The sequence below is a fragment of the Bos javanicus genome, chromosome 23 (assembly GCF_032452875.1).
Source record: "Bos javanicus breed banteng chromosome 23, ARS-OSU_banteng_1.0, whole genome shotgun sequence".
Taxonomy (NCBI): Eukaryota; Metazoa; Chordata; class Mammalia; order Artiodactyla; family Bovidae; genus Bos; species Bos javanicus.
The window spans coordinates 681,857-701,630 of NC_083890.1; the positions used below are offsets into that span (position 1 = coordinate 681,857).

The 19,774-nt window shown below is 40.0% G+C and overlaps 1 protein-coding gene across 8 annotated transcripts in view; it reads right to left on the reverse strand.

Annotated features, from left to right (window-relative positions):
- KHDRBS2 (KH RNA binding domain containing, signal transduction associated 2) overlaps window positions 1-19,774 on the reverse strand; it is a 750,813-nt gene that overhangs the window by 444,192 nt on the left and 286,847 nt on the right. For all 8 annotated transcript variants that reach the window (XM_061397774.1, XM_061397773.1, XM_061397769.1 and 5 more), the window contains exon 3: window positions 13,016-13,132. In XM_061397774.1, the coding sequence (XP_061253758.1) occupies window positions 13,016-13,132 (117 nt within the window). The remainder of the gene's footprint in view (window positions 1-13,015; window positions 13,133-19,774) is intronic.

Genomic DNA, 19,774 nt, shown 5'->3' on the forward strand with positions numbered 1-19,774 from the left:
AGGTGGGTCCTCAGGCTGGATGTTTTGTTCCAGTGCCCACAACTGAAATCTCGGCTTCACCAGAGTGTAGTAGAACTCCTGGACTTTCTCCTAGGCCCACTTGTGCCCTACCTTGTCAAATACAGTTTTGGCAAGAACTCTATGGTGTCAGAGGGGGTGCCCAAGATGAGCTACCACATGCCTTAGGTCAAGGCAGCAGCTGAGAGGATCTACCCCATGTCCAAGGAGCAACAGCTGAGTGGAAACAGGAGGGCCAAGAGGAGCTACTCCATGTTCAAGGTCAGGAGGGGTGGCAGTGAGGCGATACCCCTCGTACAAAGTAAGGAGCAGCATCTGCACTTTGCTGGAGCATCCGTGAAGAGATACCCCATGTCCAAGGTAAGAGAAACCCAAGTAAGATGGTATGTGTTGCAAGAGGGCATCAGAGGACAGACACACTGAAACCATAATCACAGAAAACTAGCTAATATGATCACATGGACCACAGCCTTGTCTAACTCAATGAAACTAAGCCATGCCATATGGGGCTACCCAAGACAGATGGATCATGGTGGAGAGGGCTGACAGAATGTGGTCCACTGGAGAAGGGAATGGCAAACCATTTCACTATTCTTGCCTTGAAAACCCCATGAACAGTATGAAAAGGAAAAATGATAGGATATTGAAAGGGGAACTCCCCGGGTCGGTAGACGCCCAATATGCTACTGCAGATCAGTGGAGAAATAACTCCAGAAAGAATGAAGGGATGGAGCCAAAACAATACCCAGTTGTGGATGTGACTGGTGATAGAAGCAAGGTCCAATGCTGTAAAGAGCAATATTGCATAGGAACCTGGAATGTCAGGTCCATGAATCAAGGCAAACTGGAAGTGCTCAAACAGGAGATGCCAAGACTGAACACTGACATTCTAAGAATCAGTGAATTAAAATGGACTGGAATGGGTGAATTTAACTCAGATGACCATTATATCTACTACTGTCGGCAGGAATTCCTTAGAAGAAATTGAGTAGCCATCATGGTAAACAAAGAGTCCAAAATGCAGTAATTGGATGCAATCTCAAAAATGACAGAAATATCTCTGTTCATTTCCAAGGCAAACCAATCAATATCACAGTAATCCAAGCCTATACTTCAATCCGTAACGCTAGAGAAGCTGAAGTTGAACGGTTCTCTGAAGACCTACAAGACCTTTTAGAACTAACACCGCAAAACGATGTCTTTTTTCATTATAGGGGACTATAGTGCAAAAGTAGGAAGTCAAGAAACACCTGGAATAACAGGCAAATTTGGCTTGGAATACGGAATGAAGCAGGGCTAAGGCTAAAAGAGTTTTGCCAAGAGAACGGACTGGTCATAGCAAACACCCTCTTCCAACAACATAAGAGAAGACTCTACACATGGATATCACCAGATGGTCAACACCAAAAGCAGGTTGATTATATTCTTTGCAGCCAAAGATGGAGAAGCTCTATACAGTAAGCAAAAAAAAAAAAAAAAAAGAGAGAGAGAGAGATTGGGAGCTGACTGTGGCTCAGATCATGAACTCATTATTGCCAAATTCAGACTTAAATTGAATAATGTAGGGAAAACCACTCGACCATTCAGGTATGCCCTAAATTAAATCTCTTATGATTATACAGTGGAAGTGAGAAATAGATTTAAGGGACTAGATCTGATAGACAGAGTGCCTGGTGAACTATGGACAGAGGTTCATGACATTACACAGGAGACGGGGATCAAGATCATCCCCATGGAAAAGAAATCCAAAAAAGCAAAATGGCTGTCTGATGAGGACTTACAAATAGCTGTAAAAAGAAGAGAAGTAAAAAGCAAAGGAGAAAAGGAAAGATATAAGCATCTAAATGCAGAGTTCTAAAGAATAGCAAGAAGAGATAAGAACACTGTCCTTAGCAATCAATGCAAAGAAATAGAGGAAAACAGCAGAATGGGAAAGGCTGGAGATATCTTCAAGAAAATTAGAGATACCAAGGGAACATTTCAGGCAAACATGGGCTTGATAAAGGACAGAAATGGTATGGACCTAACAGAAGCAGAAGATATTAAGAAGAGGTGATAAGAATACACAGAAGAACTGTACAAAAAAGAGCTTCACGACCAAGATGACCACGATGGTGTGATCACTGACCTAGAGCCAGACATGCTTGAATGTGCAGTCAAGTGAGCCTTAGAAAGCATCGCTATGAACAAAGCTAGTGTAGGTGATGGAATTCCAGTTGAGCTATTTCAAATCCTGAAAGATGATGCTGTGAAAGTGCTTCACTCAATATGCCAGCAAATTTGGAATACTCAGCAGTGGCCACAAGGCTGGAAAAGGTGTTTTCATTCTGATCCCAAAGAAAGGCAATGCCAAAGAATGCTCAAACTACTGCACAAATGCACTCATCTCACACTCTAGTAAAGTAATGCTCAAAGTTCTCCAAGCCAGGCTTCAGCAGTACGTGAACCACAGAATTCCAAATGTTCAAGCTGATTTTAGAAAAGGCAGAGGAACCAGAGATCAAATTGCCAACATCTGCTGGATCATGGAAAAAGGAAGTAAGTTCCAGAAAAACATCTGTTTCTGCTTTATTGACTATGCCAAAACCTTTGACTGTATGGATCACAATAAACTGTAGAAAATTCTGAAAGAGATGGGAATACCAGACCACCTGACCTGCCTCTTGAGAAATCTGTATGCAGGTCAGGAAGCAACAGTTAGAACTAGACATGGAACAACAGACTGGTTCCAAATAGGAAAAGGAGTACATCAAGGCTGTATACTGTCACCCTGCTTATTTAACTTCTATGCAGAGTACATCATGAGAAATGCTGGGCTGGAAGAAGCACAAGCTGGAATCAAGATTTCTGGGAGAAATATAAATTTCCTCAGATATGCAGATGACACCACCCTTATGGCAGAAAGTGAAGAGGAACTAAAAACCCTCTTGATGAAGGTGAAAGAGGAGAGTGAAAATGTTGGCTTAAAGCTCAACATTCAGAAAATGAAAATCATGGCATCTAGTCCCATCACTTCGTGGCAAATAGATGGGGAAAGAGTGGAAACAGTGTCAGACTTTATTTTTCTGGGCTCCAAAATCACTGAAGATGGTGATTGCATCCATGAAATTGAAAGATGCTTACTCCTTGGAATGAAATTTATGGCCAACCTTGATAGAATATTCAAAAGCAGAGACACTACTTTGCCAACAAAGGTCCATCTAACCAAGGCTATAGTTTTTCCTGTGGTCATATATGGATGTGAGAGTTGGACTGTGAAGAAAGCTGAGCACCAAAGAATTGATGCTTTTGAACTGGTGTTGGAGAAGACTCTTGAGAGTCCCTTGGACTGCAAGCAGATCCAACCAGTCCATTCTAAAGGAGATCAGTCCTGGGTGTTCTTTGGAAGGAATGATGCTGAAGCTGAAACTCCAGTACTTTGGCCACCTCATGCGAAGAGTTGACTCATTGGAAAAGACCCTGATACTGGGAGGGTTTGGGGGCAGGAGGAGAAGGGGACCACAGAAGATGAGATGGCTGGATGGCATCGCTGACTCGATGACATGAGTTTGAGTGAACTCCGGGAGTTGGTGATGGACAGAGAGGCCTGGCATGCTGCGATTCATGGGGTCGCAAGGAATCGGACACAACTCAGTGACTGGACTGAACTGAGCTGAATTTACCTTGCCTCATGGGCCTAACATCTCAGTTCCTATGCAATATTGTGCTTTACATGATAGTAATTTACTTTCACCACCAGACACATCCACAACTGGGCGTTGTTTCTGCTGTGGCCCAGCCTCTTCATTCCTTCTGGAGCTATTTTTCTGCTCTTCTCCATTAATATATATTTATACCTACTGACCTTGGTGGGGTTTACCTTTCAGAGTCATTTCTTTTTCCTTTTCATTACTGGTCATGGAGTTCTCAAGGCAAGAAAGCTGAAGTGGTGTGCCATTCCCTTCTCCAGTGGACCACATTTTATCATAACTCTTCACCATGACCTGTCTGTCTTGGATGGCCCTACATGGCTTGTAGTTTCATTGAGTTACACAAGGTTATGATCCATGTGGTCATTCTGGATGCGGCTGAACTGAGAAGAATTAAAGAATAAACATGTGGTGAAAGTGGGCACCCTGTCTTGTTGCTGATGATAGATGGAATGCTTTCAGTTTTTCACCATTGAGAATAATGCTTGCTGTAGACTTAAAATATACGGCCTTTACTAAGCTGAGGTAGCTTCCTTCCATGCCTATTTTTCTGAAGCATTTTGATCATAAAAGCGTGCTGAATTTTGTCAAAGGCTTTTTCTGCGTCTATTGAGATGATCATGTTTCTTACCTCCAGTACTCTTGCCTGGAAAATCCCATGGACTGAGAAGCCTGGTAGGTTACAGTCCATGGGTCGCAAAGAGTCGGACACCACTGAGAGACTTCATTTCACTTCACTTCGCCATTTTTCTAGATTCATATATATGCGTTAGAATACAATATTTATCTTTCTCTTTCTGACCTACTTTACTCCGTATAATAGGTTGTACGTTCATCCACCTCATAGGAACTGAATCAAACATGCTCCTTTTTATGGCTGAGTAGTATTCCATTGTGTATTTGTACCACTACTTCTTTATCCATTCACCTGTGAATGGATATCTAGGTTGCTTCTATGTTCTAGCTATTGTAAATAGTGCTACAATGAATGATGGGATATACATGTGCTTTTTTCAATTTCTGTTTCCCCTGGTATATGCCTAGGAGTGAGATTGCTGGGTCATTCAGTGGTATTATTCCTAGTTTTTTAAGGAATATACATACCATCTTCCAAGGTGGATGTATCAATTTACATTCCCACCAACAGTGCAAGAGCATTCCCTTTTGTCCATGCGCTTGCCAGAATTTTTTGCTTGTAGACTTTTGGAAGATGGCCATTCTGACTGGTGTGAGGTGATATCTAATTGCAGTTTTGATTTGCATTTCTCTAATAATGGACTTTCCAAATTTGCTGGCATATTGAGTGCAGCACTTTCACAGCATCATCTTTCAGGATTTGAAATAGCTCAACTGGAATTCCATCACCTCCACTAGCTTTTTTCATAGTGATGCTTTCTAAGGCCCATTTGACTTCACATTCAAGGATATCTGGTTCTAGGGGAGTGATCACACCATCATGTTTACCTGGGTCATGAAGATCATTTTTGTACAGTTCTTCAGTGTATTCTTGCCACCTCTTCTTATTATCTTCTGCTTCTATTAGGTCTATACCACTTCTGTCCTTTATCGAGCCCACGTTTGCATGAAATGTTCCCTTGGTATCTCTAATTTTCTTGAAGAGATCTGTAGTCTTTCCCATTCTGTTGTTTTCCTCTATTTCTTTGCATTGATTGCTGAGGAAGGCTTTCTTATCTATTCTTGCTATCCTTTGGAACTCTGCATTCAGATGCTTATATCTTTCATATTCTTCTTTGTGTTTTGCTTCTCTTCTTTCCCCAGCTATTTGTAAGTCCTCCTCAGACAGCCATTTTGCCTTTTTGGATTTCTTTTCCATGGGGATGGTCTTGCTCCCTGTCTCCTGTACAATGTCATGACCCTCAGTCCATAGTTCGTCAGTCACTCTGTCTACCAGATCTAGTCCCTGAAATCTATTTCTCACTTCCACTGTATTATCATAAGGGATTTGATTTAGGTCACACCTGAATGGTCTAGTGGTTTTCCCTACTTTCTTCAATTTCAGTCTGACTTTGGCAATAAGGAGTTCATGATCTGAGCCACAGTCAGTTCCCAGTCTTATTTTTGTTGACTGTATAGAGCTTCTCCATCGTTGGCTGCAAGGAATATAATCAATCTGATTTCGGTGATGACCATCTGGTAATTTCCACATGTCGAGTCTTCCCTTGTGTTGTTGGAAGAGGGTGTTTGTTATCACCAGTGCATTTTCTTGGCAAAACTCTATTAGTCTTTGCCCTGCTTCATTCTGTATTCCAAGGCAAAATTTGCCTGTTACTCTTAAGTGTTTCTTGACTTCCTACTTTTTCATTCCAGTTCCCTATAATGAAAAGGACATTTTTCGGGGGGGTAGTTCTAAAAGGTCTTGTAGGTCTTCATAGAACTGTTCAAATTCAACTTCTTCAGCATTACTGGTTGGGGCATAGACTTGGATTACTGTGATATTGAATGGTTTGCCTTGGAAATGAACAGAGATCATTCTGTCGTTTTGGAGATTGCATCCAAGTACTGCATTTCAAACTCTTTTGTTGACCAGGATGGCTACTCCATTTCTTCTGAGGGATTCCTGCCTGCAATACTAGATATAATGGTCGTCTGAGTTAAATTTACCCATTCCAGAAGGCGATGGCACCCCACTCCAGTACTCTTGCCTGGAAAATCCCATGGATGGAGGAGCCTGGTGGGCTACAGTCCATGGGGTCACTAAGAGTCGGACACGACTGAGCGACTTCACTTTCACTTTTCACTTTCATGCATTGGAGAAGGAAATGGCAACCCACTCCAGTGTTCATGCCTGGAGAATCCCAGGGACTGGGGAGCCTGGTGGGCTGCCATCTATGGGATCGCACAGAGTCGGACACAACTGAAGCAACTTAGCAGCAGCAGCAGCAGTCCATTTTAGTTCGCTGATTCCTAGAATGTCGACATTCACTCTTGCCATCTCTTGTTTGACCACTTCCAATTTGCCTGAATTCATGGACCTGACATTCCAGGTTCTTATGCAATACTGCCCTTTACAGCATCGGACCTTGCTTCCAACACCAGTCACATCCACAACTGGGTATTGTTTTTGCTTTGGATCCATCCCTTCATTCTTTCTGGAGTTATTTCTCCACTGATCTCCAGTAGCATATTGGGCACCTACTGACCTGGGGAGTTCCTCTTTCAGTATCCTATCATTTTGCCTTTTCATACTGTTCATGGGGTTCTCAAGGCAAGAATACTGAAGTGGTTTGCCATTCCCTTCTCCAGTGGACCACATTCTGTCAGATCTCTCCACCATGACCCACCCGTATTGGGTGGCCCCATGAGCATGGCTTAGTTTCACTGAGTTAGACAAGGCTGTGGTCCTAGTGTAATTAGATTGACTAGTTTTCTGTGATTATGGTTTCAGTGTGTCTGCCCTCTGATTCCCTCTTGCAAACTTGGAAAACTCAGCAGTGGCCACAAGGCTGGAAAAGGTCAGTTTTCATTCCAATCCCAAAGAAAGGCAATGCCAAAGAATGCTCAAACTACCACACAACTGCACTCATCTCACACGCTAGTAAAGTAGTGCTCAAAATTCTCCAAGCCAGGCTTCAGCAATACGTGAACCGTGAACTTCCAGATGTTCAAGCTGGTCTTAGAAAAGGCAGAAGAACCAGAGACCAAATTGCCAACATCCGCTGGATCATGGAAAAAGCAAGAGAGTTCCAGAAAAACATCTATGTCCGCTTTATTGACTATATCAAAGCCTTTGACTGTGTGGATCACAATAAACTGTGGAACATTTTGAAAGAGGCAGAAATATCAGACCATCTGACCTGCCTCTTGAGAAATCTGTATGTAGGTCAGGAAGCAACAGTTAGAACTGGACATGGAACAACAGACTGGTTCCCAATAGGAAAAGAGTACGTCAAGGCTGTATATTGTCACCCTGTTTGTTTAACTTATATGCAGAGTACATCATGAGAAATGCTGGGATGGAAGAAGCACAAGCTGGAATCATGATTGCCGGGAGAAATATCAATAACCTCAGATATGCATACGACACCACCCTTATGGCAGAAAGTGAAGAGGAACTAAAAAGCGTCTTGATGAAAGTGAAAGAGGAGTCTGAAAAAGTTGGCTTAAAGCTCAACATTCAGAAAACGAAAATCATGACATCTGGTCCCATCACTTCATGGCAAATAGATGGGGAAACAGTGGAAACAGTGTCAGCCTTTTTTTTTTTTTTTTTTTGGCTCCAAAATCACTGCAGGTGGTGACTGCAGCCATGAAATTACAAGTGCTTACTCCTTGGAAGAAAAGTTATAGCCAACCTAGATAGCATATTCAAAAGCAGAGACATTACTTTGCCAACAAAGGTCCATCTAGTCAAGGCTATGGTTTTTCCAGTGGTCATGTGTGCATGTGAGATTTGGACTGTGAAGAAGGCTGAGCGCCAAAGAATTGATGCTTTTGAACTGTGGTGTTGGAGAAGATTCTTGAGAGTCCCTTGGACTGCAAGGAGATCCAACCAGTCCATTCTGAAGGAGATCAGCCCTGGGATTTCTTTGGAAGAGATTATGGTAAAGCTGAAACTCCAGTACTTTGGCCACCTCATGCAAAGTGTTGACTCATTGGAAAAGACTCTGATGCTAGGAGGGATTGGGGGCAGGAGGAGAAGGGGACGACAGAGGATGAGATGGCTGGATGGCATCACTGACTCGATGGACGTGAGTCTGAGTGAACTCTGGGAGTTGGTGATGGACAGGGAGGCCTGGCATGCTGCGATTCATGGGCTCACAAAGAGTCGGACACGACTGAGTGACTGAACTGAACTGAACTGAATAATGGTCTTCCCTGGTGGCTCAGACGGTAGAAGCATCTGCCTACAATGTGGGAGACCCAGGTTCGATCCCTAGGTTGTGAAGATCACCCTGGAGAAGGAAATGGCAATCCACTCTCGTACTCTTGCCTGGAAAATCCCATGGATGGACGGAGGAGCTTAGTAGGCTACAGTCCATAGCGTTGCAAAGAATTGGACACCACTGAGCCACTTCACTTCATTTCACTGCACTTCAATAATGAGTGATGTTGACCATCTTTTCATGTGTTAGTTAGCCATCTGTATGTCTTCTTTGGAGAAATGTTTATTTAGGTCTTTTTCCTACTTTATGATTGGGTTGTTTGTTTTTCTGGCATTAAGTTGTATGAGCTGCTTGTATATTTTTGCAATTAATCCTTTGTTAGTTGTTTCATTTGCTATTATTTTCTCCCATTCTGAGGGTTGTGTTTTCAGCTTGCTATAGTTTCCTTTGCTGTGCAAAAGCTTTTAAATTTAATCAAGTCTTACTTTTTTACTTTTGTTTTTATTTCCTTTACTCTAACAGGTGGGTCATAGAGGTTCTTGTTTTGATTTATGTCATCGAGTGTTCTGCCTATGTTTTAGTCTCAGAGTTTTATAGTTTCTGGTCTTACATTTAGGTCTTTAAGCCATTTTGAGTTTACCTTTGTGTATGGTGTTAGGAAGACTTCCAATTTCATTCTTTTACATGTAGCTGTCCAGTTTTCCCAGCATGATTTATTGAAGAGGATGTCTTTGTCCCATTGTATATTCTTGCCTCCTTTGTCAAAAATGAGGTACCCATAGGGGCATGGGTTTATTTCTGGGTTTTCTATTTTGTTCATTGGTTTATGTTTCTGTTTTTGTGCCAGTACCATACTGCCTTGATGACTGTAGCTTTGTAGTATAATCTGACATCAGAAAGATTGATTCCTCCAGCTCCATTCTTTCTCAAGACTGCTTTGGCTATTCAGGGTCTTTTGTGTTTCCATATGAATTGTGAAATGTTTTGTTCTAGTTCTGTGAAAAATGACATTGGTAATTTGATAGGGGTAGCACTGAATCTGTAAATTGCATTTGGAAGTACAGTCATTTTCACATTATTGATTCTTCCTACCTGGGAACATGGAATATCTTTCCATCTGGAGTGGGTTGCTATGCCCTCCTCCAGGGGATCTCCCTGACTCAGAGATTCAACCTGCATCTCTTACATTTCCTACACTGGCAGGCAAGTTCTTTACCACTAGTGCCACCTGGGAAGGTCCAAATGGGAATGCTATGCTATGCTAAGTCACTTCAGTCATGTCTGACTCTGGGCAACCCCATAGACGGCAGACCACCAGGCTCCCCCGTCCCTGGGATTCTCCAGGCAAGAACACTGGAGTGGGTTGCCATTTCCTTCTCCAATGCATGAAAGTGAAAAGTAAAAGTGAATTCACTCAGTCGTGTCCGACTCCTAGCGACCCCATGGATTGCAGACTAACAGGCTACGCCATCCATGGGATTTTCCAAGCAAGAGTACTGGAGTGGGGTGCCATTTCCTTCTCCGCCAAATGGGAATAAGCATGGTTATAAGCAAAGATAGGGCTATGGCTGCCAGGATAGTTACAGATAAAGACATGAATTCTCCTTCAGAGACATCACTTGCATTCTCTCTTCTCTGATTTTCCTTGTGTTGGTCCCTTCTCCTTGTCCAGGGTTACACTTGATCATCATACCAAACTACTACTACCAGCACTAACATATTTCCCTTCCTCTGTTTTGTTTTAATCCATAACAGTTAACAATGTCTGAAAGTAGAAAATATATTTGTTCACTTATTTATTGTCTGTCTCTCCCATTGGAATGCAAACTCCAAGGAGAATTTTTTCCCCCTCACATTTATTACTATGAACTAGAGCTGCAAAATCAGATAAGTTTTAATTATTTGCTAGAAAAATAAAATTACATAAAATATTCCTTTCTGTTCAGGTCATGTAGCAGAGACAAAGTTAGCAACATAGCAATAAAAAATTTACCAAGCATTTATTTTTATTTTAATCAAGTGTTTACTAAGGTAAGTTTTTTTCACATCTACATCTGTGGTTTTATTTCAGCTGTGTTGTCTTTGGTAGTTAAGGTCTTATATAGAGTCTAACAAGCATATTTTATACTACTATATATTATTATTGATATTGTTGCTATTAAATGTTTCCATTTTCTTTCATTTTTAAAATGAAACAATGAAAATACTCATGAAAACATGATGGATCATTCAAAATGTAATCAATATAGAAACAGGATTTTAAATAACAGGTAAATTAGAGAAGGAAATGGCAACCCACTCCAGTATTCTTGCCTGGAAAATCCCCTTGGGCAGAGTAGCCTGGTGGGCTACAGTCTATGGGGTTGCAAGAGTCAGACGTGACTGAGTGACTAAGCACACATCACAATATTAGTAAACTAAACCTAACAGAAAGTTAATAGAATCAAATCTGTTTCTTGCTAGATTTTTCTAATAATTATGTTGGTAGCTAACCATGTTCACAGGAAAAATAGAATCCTATATAAAACTATATATGTGGAAATAAAAAATACACTTATTTGTTTTAAAAAGTACGAAGAGACTACATGGTGACTCTGGGTGTGCAAAGCTAACTAAGACATTTCTCTGGTCCATGAAAGTTAACAGTGTAATGAGTGAAACAGAAAATTTCAGTAAAATATGTTTTATGGTTAAGTAAGCCTATCACAGGGGTTAGGAAATCTCTGCCTGATCTAAATCTTAAAGACTATGTGAGAGTATAAAAACATACAAAATGAACTTTCTATTATATGACTTTGAGATATCTGGAAAACATATAACAAATAATTAAAGAATATATGAAAGAACAGATATAGATAATCATGTGTCAATTTATCCTCATATACATAGAAAACCTAAATATGCTTACAGCAGAAGACAAAAGCTATCTCTTAAATACTTTTATTATTTCTTCTAAATATACTCTGATTAACTAGAAGCAGTACATTTGGCCAAAAAGTCATCCTTATGAAATTATACACAGTAGAAAGTAACTAAATTTTACTCAAAATTTAACACTTGCAAGTGGCATCCTTTGGCAAATTACAGAACTGATTATTATTTTTTTAAGTACCCATATAGCATGTCTATGGCACCCCACTCCAGTACTCTTGCCTGGAAAATCCCATGGACAGAGGAGCCTGGTAGGCTGCAGTCCATGGGATAGCGAAGAGTCGGACACGACTGAGCGACTTCACTTTCACTTTTCACCTTCATGCATTGGAGAAGGCAATGGCAACCCACTCCAGTGTTCTTGCCTGGAGAATCCCAGGGATGGCGGAGCCTGGTGGGCTGCTGTCTATGGGGTCGCACAGAGTTGGACACGACTGAAGCGACTTAGCAACAGTAGCATGTCTTGGTTAAACACCATACACAGCCTTGTTACAATAAAGATCAAACATGCATGGTACATTCACAAATTCAGTAACATTTCCCACTATGAATTTCTCCCTTTAATATTTCATCCTAATAGTTGAGCAACTCCTAAACTATCTCTAAGCAATTTTTATAATCATAATTAAAATGTATGATTATTTTATTTTCCCTGGTAACATATCAAGTAAGAAAAAGTATGACCAGGTCAAATGATACTACCATAAAACATTCACCCTTTCTCAATTAATTTTAAGAGATACTTTATGAATAAATATCTATAAATAGTTATTTCAACAAAACAAAAAAATCAAAAGTAGAGGCTATTCCCTTTTATAAAATGGGGAAATGATGTAGTTCAAATGTAATGTAAATCATTTCAAATATCCAAGTTGATATATTTATTAGCTTATTTGTCTTTGAGGATCAGTTAAGTCATTTAATATCACTGACACATTATAAAAAAAAATGGAACTCTCATGCGTGCACGTGTGTGTGTGCTAGTAGCTTAGTTGTGTCCAACTCTTTGCAACCCCGTGGACTGTAGCCTGACAGGCTCCTCTATTCATGGGATTCTCCAAGCAACAGCACTGGAGTGGGTTGCCATTTCCTTCTCCAAAAATCTCTTAGATTTGCAGATAAATATGTGAAATTGCTTCAGGTAAGAGGATCGGAGTGAAGTGGAGTGGAAAGATAAAGTGAGGGAATGATACATGGGATGGGATCAGAAGATACAACTGAAGAAAGAAAAAGGATTCAGTTAGGGAATTAAAGAAAATGAGCACACACATACAGAAACATCCTACAGAGGACACGAAAGAAATGAACAGATTTGATAGCCACCTAAACAAAGGACTAAAAATTACATGCTTTGGTAGAAAAAGACCGGTAGCTTATTTTTATAAATAGAGAAGATATGAAGGTGAAGACTAGTCCTAAAAGGGTAAAGATAGTGGGAACTGATTGGAGGAGAGCTCAGATGTGCTTGTGAATGTGGCCACCCTGTTACAGCTGATTCCCTGTGAATCTTTAGTACAAATTCAAAGTACATACCTTTGCTTTATCTCTCATTGATCCTTTGCCCAGGATAGACATTTTAGCACCTGTTTCTTCCTGTAGCCTCTTCAAAGAGTTTCCTCTCGGCCCGAGCAATTTGCCCACAAAATTGAACTAGGAAACAAAATCATTAGAATACCTATATTAAGTAGAGAAAAATAATGATTTAAACCAAGCAAAACTGATGGGTTATGGTTTTTCGAACTTTACCATGGAGAACAGAGTTATGCCTCTCACACACCTAAACACACACACACACACCCACACAGGAATCGACCCCAGACCTATGAACCCAGATCAGATCAGTTGCTCAGTTGTGTCTGAGTCTTTGTGACCCCATCAATGGCAGCACGCCAGGCCTCCCTGTCCATCACCGACTCCCGGAGTTCACTCAGACTCAAGTCCATCGAGTCAGTGATGCCATCCAGCCATCTCATCCTCTGTCGTCCCCTTCTCCTCTTGCCCCCAATCCCTCTCAGAATCAGAGTCTTTTCCAATGAGTCAACTCTTCGCATGAGGTGGCCAAAGTACTGGAGTTTCAGCTTTACCATAATCTCTTCCAAAGAAATCCCAGGGCTGATCTCCTTCAGAATGGACTGGTTGGATCTCCTTGCAGTCCAAGGGACTCTCAAGAATCTTCTCCAACACCACAGTTCAAAAGCATCAATTCTTTGGTGCTCAGCCTTCTTCACAGTCCAACTCTCACACCCATACATGACCACAGGAAAAACCATAGCCTTGACTAGACAAACCTTTGTTGGCAAAGTAATGTCTCTGCTTTTGAATATGCTATCTAGGTTGGTCATAACTTTCCTTCCAAGAAGTACGCGTCTTTTAATTTCATGGCTGCAGTCACCATCTGTAGTGATTTTGGAGCCCGGAAAAATAAAGTCTGACACTGTTTCCCCACCTATTTCCCATGAAGTGATGGGACCATATGCCATGATCTTCGTTTTCTGAATGTTGAGTTTTAAGCCAACTTTTTCACTCTTCACTTTCACTTTCATCAAGAGGCTTCTTAGTTCCTATGAGCTCAGATACACTTTTTTTTTTTTTTAACTTTACAATATTGTATTGGTTTTGGTATACATCAACATGCATCCACCACAGGTGTACACGTGTAAAGAGATGCTTCTTCCTAAAGAAATGCTAACGTCAGTAATCTTTGAAAATATAATTTACTCATATAATTACATAAATTATTTAAAAAGAAATTAGGGAGATGTACTATGACTTATAAAATTTCTAAAGGGTTTTTCTCTCCAATCTGATTACTGAAATGAGGGAAAATTTTAACATGCCTGTGCATATTCAAAATTGCAAAAAAAATTATTTTAAATAAAAATTTAACATTCATGTTTGGCAAGTATTGTCTATGCACGTAAGAGTCCATTTCCAATTTCATGATTGGTAATAAAGAGATTCAACTGTTCTTCAACCTTACCTTCTTTGTGTTAAAGAGTTGTTCTAAAGATCAGCAAATAAGAGATGTGAACGCATACAAAAGGGTTTAAAATGCTAGAAAGAACATATATACAAAACAGTTTGCTTACATGCAAAATTCCAGGGTTAGGGGCATATATCCCCACTCCAGTACTCTTGCCTGGAAAATCCCATGGACGGAGGAGCCTGGTAGGCTGCAGTCCATGGGGTCGCTAACAGTCAGACACAACTGAGTGACTTCACTTTCACTTTTCACTTTCATGCATTGGAGAAGGAAATGGCAACCCACTCCAATGTTCTTGCCTGGAGAATCCCAGGGATGGCGGAGCCTGGTGGGCTTCCGTCTATGTGGTCACACAGAGTCGGACATGACTGAAGCAACTTAGCAGCAGCAGCAGGTGCATATATAACTGGTTTATTAATTATGAAATCTGGTTATAAACAAGGAAAATAAAGGCAGTTATCAGCATTTGTTGCCAACTACTAAATGAATATCACTACAAGAAATGACTGAGGTAATTACTCATTAATTAAAAAAAAAAAAGGATTAGAACGTATTAAAGACTATGTTGGGCATGTGAAACAGAAATAAAATAAAGTAATTGTCTTCTATATCAGAGTTATTATATATTTTAAAATACCTAAAGTAAGAAATAAACCACACTTAATGGTGAAAAACTAAATACTTTCCCCATAAATACATGATAAAATCAAGATGCCTGTTCTCACTACACCTTTTCAGTGCTGCACTGGAGTGTGGCTATCTACAGGCATGTAAGATAAATGAAACAGAATAACGTTCAAAAAGACCACATTTAGATCAACTGATTCTCAACAAAAGTGCCAGAACAGTAATATTTGAAAAGTAAAATCTTTAACAAATGGTGCTGGAACAACTGGATATTCATATGCAAAAACCAAGCACAAAAAATACCTTTACATTTTAACACATATTAAAGCAAAGTGAAGTTTCTCAGTCGTGTCTGACTCTTTGTGACCCTATGGACTGTAGCTCACCAAGCGCCTGCATTCATGGGATTTTTCCAGGCACGAATACTGGAGTGGGTTGCCATTTCCTTCTCCAGGGGATATTCCCAGCTCAGGGATCAAACTGGGTCTCCCACATTTCAGGCAGACTCTTTACCATATGAGCCACCAAGGAATCCCTGGTCTAGGAAGACATTCTGGAGGAGGGCATGGCAACCCACTCCAGTATTCCTGACTGGAGAATCCCCATGGACAGGGAGCCTGGGGGGCTACAGTCTATGGGGTCACAAAGAGTTGGACATGACTGAGCAACTTTCACAACACACATTAAGGCAACTCCTATTTTAAGGTCTACCATAGGCCTAAGCTAAGAAAGGATGAGAAGTGAGAGACAAAGGAGAAGAGGAAAAACTTACCCATCTGAATGCAGAATTCCAAAGAATAGCAAGGAGAGATAGAAAGTCTTCTTAACTGAAAAAGTACAAAGAAAGAGAGGAAAATAATAGAATGGGAAAGACTAGAGATCGCTTCTAGAAAATTAGAGATACAAAGGAAACATTTCAGAAATGGTAAGACCCTAACATAAACAGAAGATATTAAGAAGTAGTGGCAAGAATACACAGAACTGCACCAAAAAAGTCTTAATGACTCAGACAACCATGATAATGTGATCACTCCTCTAGAACCAGACATCCTGGAGAGTGAAGTCAAGCCGAGCTTAGGAAGCATTACTATGAACAAAGCTAGTGGAGGTTATAGAATTCCAGCTAAGCTATTTCAAATCCCAAAAGATGATGCTGTTTCAGTGTTGCACTCAAGATGCCAGCCAATTTGGAAAACTCAGCAGTGGCCACAGGACTGGAAAACGTGTTTTCATTTCAATTCCAAAGAAAGTCAATACCAAAGAATGTTCCAACTACTGCAAAATTGTGTTCATTTCACATGCTAGCAAGGTAATACACAAAATCCTTCAAGCTGAATTTCCCTGATAGCTCAGCTGGCAAAGAATCCACCTGCAATGCAGGAGACCCCATTTGATCCCCGGGTCAGGAAGATCCCCTGGAAAAGGAAATGGCAACCTGCTCCTGTATTCTCACATGGAAAAACCCATGGACAGTGGAGCCTAGTAGATTACAATCCTTGAGGTCCCAAAGAGTCAGACACAACTGAGCAACTAACCATGAATGAATGAGGCACCAACAGTAGGTGAACTGAGAACTTGCAGACGTACAAGTTGGATTTAGAAAAGGCATAAGAAGTAGAGATCAAATTGCCAATATCCACTGGATCATAGAAAAAGCAAGGAAATTCCAGAAAAAAAAAAAAATCTACCTCTGCTTCATTGACTACTCTAAAGACTTTGACTGTGTGAATCACAACAAACTGTGGAAAATTCTTAAAGACATGGGAATACCAGACCACCTGACCTGCCTCTTGAGAAATCTGTATGCAGGTCAGGAAGCAATAGTTAGAAATGGACATGGAACAATGGATTGGTTCCAAATTGGGAAAGGAGTACGTCAAGGCTATATATTGTCACCTTGCTTATATAACTTCTATGCAGAATATATCTTGTGAAATGCCAGGATGGATGAAGTTCAAGCTGGAATCAAGATTACCAGGAGAAATATAATTAACCTCAGATATTCAGATGACACCACCCTTATGGCAGAAAGTGAAGAGGAACTGAAGAGATTCTGGATGAAAGTGAGAGAGGAGAGTGAAAAACCTGGTTTAAAACACAACATTCAAAACACTAAGATCATGGCATCCGGTCCCATCACTTCGCGGCAAATAGATGGGGAAAAATGGAAACAGTGGCAGACTTTGTTTTCTTGGGCTCCAAAATCACTGCAGATGATGAGTGTAGCCATGAAATTAAAAGATGGTTGTTTCTTGAAAGAAAAACTATGACAAACCTATACAGCATATTTAAAAGCTGAGACATCACTTTACCAAATAAGGTCTGTATAATAAAAGCTATTATTTTTCCAGTAGTCATGTATTGATGTGGGAGTTGGACTATAAAGAAGGCTGAGCACTGAAGAATTGATTTTTTCAAATGTGCTGGAGAAGACTCTTGAGAGTCCCTTAGACAACAAGGAGGTCAGACTAGTCAGTCTTCAAGAAGTCAACCCTGAGTATTAATTGGAAAGACTGATGCTGAAGTTGAAGCTCCAATACTTTGGGCACCTTATGTGAAGAATGAAAATGAAATGAAAAAGCCCCTGATTGAGGGCAGGAGGAGGAAGGGGCAACAGACGGTAAGATGGTTGGATGGTATCATTGACTCAATGAATATGAGTTTGAGCCAACTCTGGGAGATGGTGAAGAGTGCAGAATGAACTAGTAACCAAAATACGCTCTAAACTCAAAGGATTGACACTGTATCATTAATAAAATTATGGAAGACAGGAAGAAAAGTTTTAAAGAAATTTAGTTGCTATTCACATTGAGAACTCTAGGAACCATGAGTGAATAGACATCAAGAAAGATATTTAACAGGAAAATAAAAGTCTACCAATGTTCTCATAGGACCATTACTTACAGGCAAGAAATTAGTAAGGGAGAGGAATAAAAAAGGAGAGCATGAATACATATATTCAGAAGAGAAAAATAAGAAAGAAGGGCAAAAGACTAGTTTCTGAAGGAACAGGAGGAATGAGAAACAGAAGAAAGGGAGTTTGTTTGTTTGTTTGTTTTTAAATAAATCACTCAACACACAAATATGTATCAAGTGACAATTATGCTCCAAGCACTGGCCCAGAAGAACTTTAGGATTTCACAGGAAAGTATAAATGAAGTCACTAAAAAACCTTTCCTGAAAGACAGCATTTAAACTGGGCTATGAGCTACAGGAAGTGAGGACAAGTCAGCCAGGGGGAGTTCTACTGGAGACAATCCAGGAAGAAGAAATAATGTGTGAGAAAATCCAAAGCAGGTAAGTTTGATAAACTGAAAGGAATTCATTTTGGAGATTTGAGAAATGGGGCTAGATGGGAAAAGTAGAGAAAATATTCATGTACTTACTGACTGTGTTAAGAATTTTGGTCTTTATCAATTTATGAATTTTTAGCCTAATTTATGTTATTTATCCTCATTTTATTGAAATATAATTGATGTACAATGTTTTATAAGTTACAGGTGTACAATATAGTGATTCATAAATGTTAAAGGTTATGGGGAAGCTCATATTCCATTTATATGTATTGCAAAACGTTGACTATATCCCTGTGCTGTACAATATATACTTGTACTTTATTTTATACATGATAGTTTGTACCATTTAGCCCCTACATCTATGTTGCTCTTCCCCCCATTCCTCTTGCCACTGGTAAGCACAGTTCATTCTTTAAATCTGTGAGTCTGCTTCTTCTTTGTTCTATTTATTAGTTTTGAATTTTTAGATTCCACATATAAGTGATATCATACAGTATTTGTCTTTTTCTGTCAGACTTATTTCAATTGTGTGATACCCTCCATGTCTATCCATGTTGTTACAAATGGCAAAAATTTCATTCTTTTATGGCGAAGTACTATTCCATTGTATGTATATATACCATATCTTCATCCATTCGCGTGTTAATGGGCACTTAGGTTGCTTTCATATCTTGGCTACTGTAAACAGTGCTGCAATAAATACTTGGGTGCCTGTATCCTTTAAAGTTAGTGATTTTTTTTTAATTTCTACTGAAGAGTGGAATTGCTGAATCATGTGGTGTTTCTATTTTTAGATTTTTAAGAAATCTCCATACTGTTTTCCAAAGTTGCTGTACCAAATTTGCATTCCCACCTGCACTGTAAAAGTGTTCCTTTTCTGTACATCTTTGCCAAAACTTATCATTTGTGTTCTTTTTGATGGTCATTCTGACAGATGTGAAATGATATGTCATTGTGGTTTTGATTTGCATTTCCCAGATGATTAATGATATTGCACATCCTTTCATGTGCCTGTTGGCCATCTGCATTTCCTCTTTGGAAAAATGTTTACTCAGTTCCCCTGCACATTTTTAAAATGGGCTGTTTCTGTTTTTATTGAGTTGAGCTTCCTCAGTGGCTCAGCAGGTAAAGAATCTACCTATAAGGCAGGAGACACAGGAGACTTGGGTTTGATCCCTGGATCAGGAAGATCCTCTGGAAGAGGAAATGGCAACCCACTCCAATACTCTAGCCTGGAGAATCTCCATGGACAGAAGGGCCTGGTGGGCTTCAGTCCATGGGGTTGCAAAGAGTCCGACACAACTGAGTGACTAAGCATGCACATACACACATAAATAAAATATAACATTTAACATTTATGAATCACTATATTGTACACCCATAACT